This window comes from Chenopodium album, chromosome 11 (genome assembly GCF_948465745.1).
Source record: "Chenopodium album chromosome 11, dcCheAlbu1.1, whole genome shotgun sequence".
Classification (NCBI taxonomy): Eukaryota; Viridiplantae; Streptophyta; class Magnoliopsida; order Caryophyllales; family Amaranthaceae; genus Chenopodium; species Chenopodium album.
The window spans coordinates 13297146-13299443 of NC_137844.1; the positions used below are offsets into that span (position 1 = coordinate 13297146).

A 2298-nucleotide genomic window follows, 5' to 3' on the forward strand; every position below is an offset into this window, starting at 1 on the left:
CTCTAAAATGTGGCGGTGCTTTCTCTCAACCCGACCACTCTGTTGAGGAGTTCCTACACACGAAGTCTGAAATAGCATGCCTTGCTCATCAAAAAAAGGTAACAAAGGCAGAAACTCTGTTCCATTATCAGAACGTACCGTTTTAACAACTTTCCCAAATTGTGTTTTTACCATAGCAAAGAAACTACGAAAACAACTAGGAACCTCAGTTTTGTTCTTCATTAAATACACCCAAACTGCACGTGAGTTATCATCAACAATAGTGAGAAAGTAGTGAAAACTTGTAGAATAAGATTTTGTATATGGGCCCCAAAGATCACAATGAATCAAACCAAAAAGTTCTGAATTTTTATTATCACTAATAGGGAAAATAGTACGAGTTTGTTTTGCTAGATAACAAACATCACAAGCATCCAACATTTTCTTAATTTTTCTATTTCTACATGAACTAGAAATAAGAGACATAGTCTGACTAGAAGGATGTCCAAGTCTTTGATGAAGGAGCAAAGTAGTATCAGCAATAGTCACATAAACACGAGCCTCTTGTGCCACGGACTTGAAATAATACACCCTATTTCTAAGCTCGCCCATTCCAATCGACGTCCTCGTATTTCAATCCTGAATCACACACAATTTGTCAGTAAAAGTCACACACAGGGAGATTCAACAACTAATTTTCCCACAGAAATAAGGTTGCATTTGATCTTTGGGACATATAAGACATTGTGGAGCACTATTTCTATACTCAAACGAACACTCCCTTGCTTTATTGCATTTGTCTGCATTCCATTTGGCAAGCTCACAGGTTGATGAGTTAAATCAACACAATCATATAAAAGTTCCAATGTTCCTGTCATGTGGTAGGAGGCTCCACTATCAAGTAACCAAATACCATTATCAAATATTTTCTTAGCATTCATAGCTGATGCAGAGGGTGAATCAAGGAAATGGGGTATGCGTTGCACTTGGTCTGGAGTAAAAACAGGAGCTAAAGAAGAGGGTTCTGCTACATTGGACGATGATGCAGCATTTGTTGTTGGTAGAGTGTTAGCCTTGTTGTTTCTTGGCTGCCCTCGACCTCCCTCTCGACCACGACTGCCCCATCGACCACGACCACGACCACGAGTGCTTGTTGGGTAACCAAGACGCTCAAAGCAATGGTCATAGTCATGACCGATTTTGTCACAATAAGTACAATTAAGAGGAGCTAGAGGTGGTTGCGATACGGGTGCAAACCTTGGTTGAGTCGTAGCCACACCAGGTGTTGGAGATTGCACAGCAAAGCTCAAAATATCATTATTATCATCCCAACCTCGAATAATATTTTTGTGTCTTTCCTCTTGCGTGACTAAGGAGAAGGCACGGTTAAGTACAGGAAAAGGATCCATCCCCAAAATCTGAGTCCGAATACTACGAAATTCCTTATCATCTAAACCCATAAGAAAATCATGAGTTTTGTCACGCTCGACCCGAAGTCGAATCTTAATAGCAGCAGCACAACTACAACCACAAGTGATATCTTCAACACCATATAAAGCATCCCAAAGAGACTTAAATTTACTGTAGTAATTGACAACAGTCAAGCCTTTTTGACGAAGTGTATGATACTCAGTTTTCAGTTGATGAATACGAGGGTCATTCATGACAGCATAACGTTCCTTGATATCATTCCACATATCAATTGCTATTTTATGACCAACAACACTAGGTTGGAAAGAGAAGTTAATAGAATTAAACAACCAGCCACATATAGTCGAATTATTTGAACGCCAAGTCATGTGATGTTTCATCAATTGGTTTAGCAATTTCACCATTAATAAAACCTTGTTTGTTCTTACCCTCTAATCCATTCATGACTGCCAAAGCCCACACATCATAATTATCTCCATTCAAAATATACTTGGTAATAAACATACCTGTGCCTTCAGAGGATAAAGATAATAAATTGAAGAGGGGTCATGAATTAGCATTGGTGCCTTCACATTTGTCTAGCCTCAAGTCATTGTGAGAAAAAAAATGAAAAAAAAAACCTCTTGTGAGAAAAAGGTTGAACAGAAGAAGGAACCTCGAAATTCAATATGTGAAGAGAAAAAGCAAAAAAATTAAGGGTAGAAAAATTGGATCTTAAACCCTAGGCTTTGATACCATGATAAAATTGGGGATGATATTTGACGATTCCCCTTGCCTTTGATACAAAACTCTGTCAAGAATATATACAGCCTGCTCTGAAGCTACGAAAAGAGTGCTACCTAATAACTAGTGAAGCATTAAATACAAAATAAACTTGTTGTACATTAC

At 38.3% G+C, this 2298-nt stretch overlaps 1 protein-coding gene across 1 annotated transcript; it reads right to left on the bottom strand.

Annotated features, from left to right (window-relative positions):
- Positions 1 to 647: 647 nt before the first annotated feature.
- Positions 648 to 1814, bottom strand: LOC145566323 (uncharacterized). Its single transcript, XM_081625778.1, has one exon. The coding sequence runs from the start codon at positions 1812 to 1814 to the stop codon at positions 648 to 650; it is 1167 nt and encodes a 388-aa protein (XP_081481904.1).
- Positions 1815 to 2298: the final 484 nt, after the last annotated feature.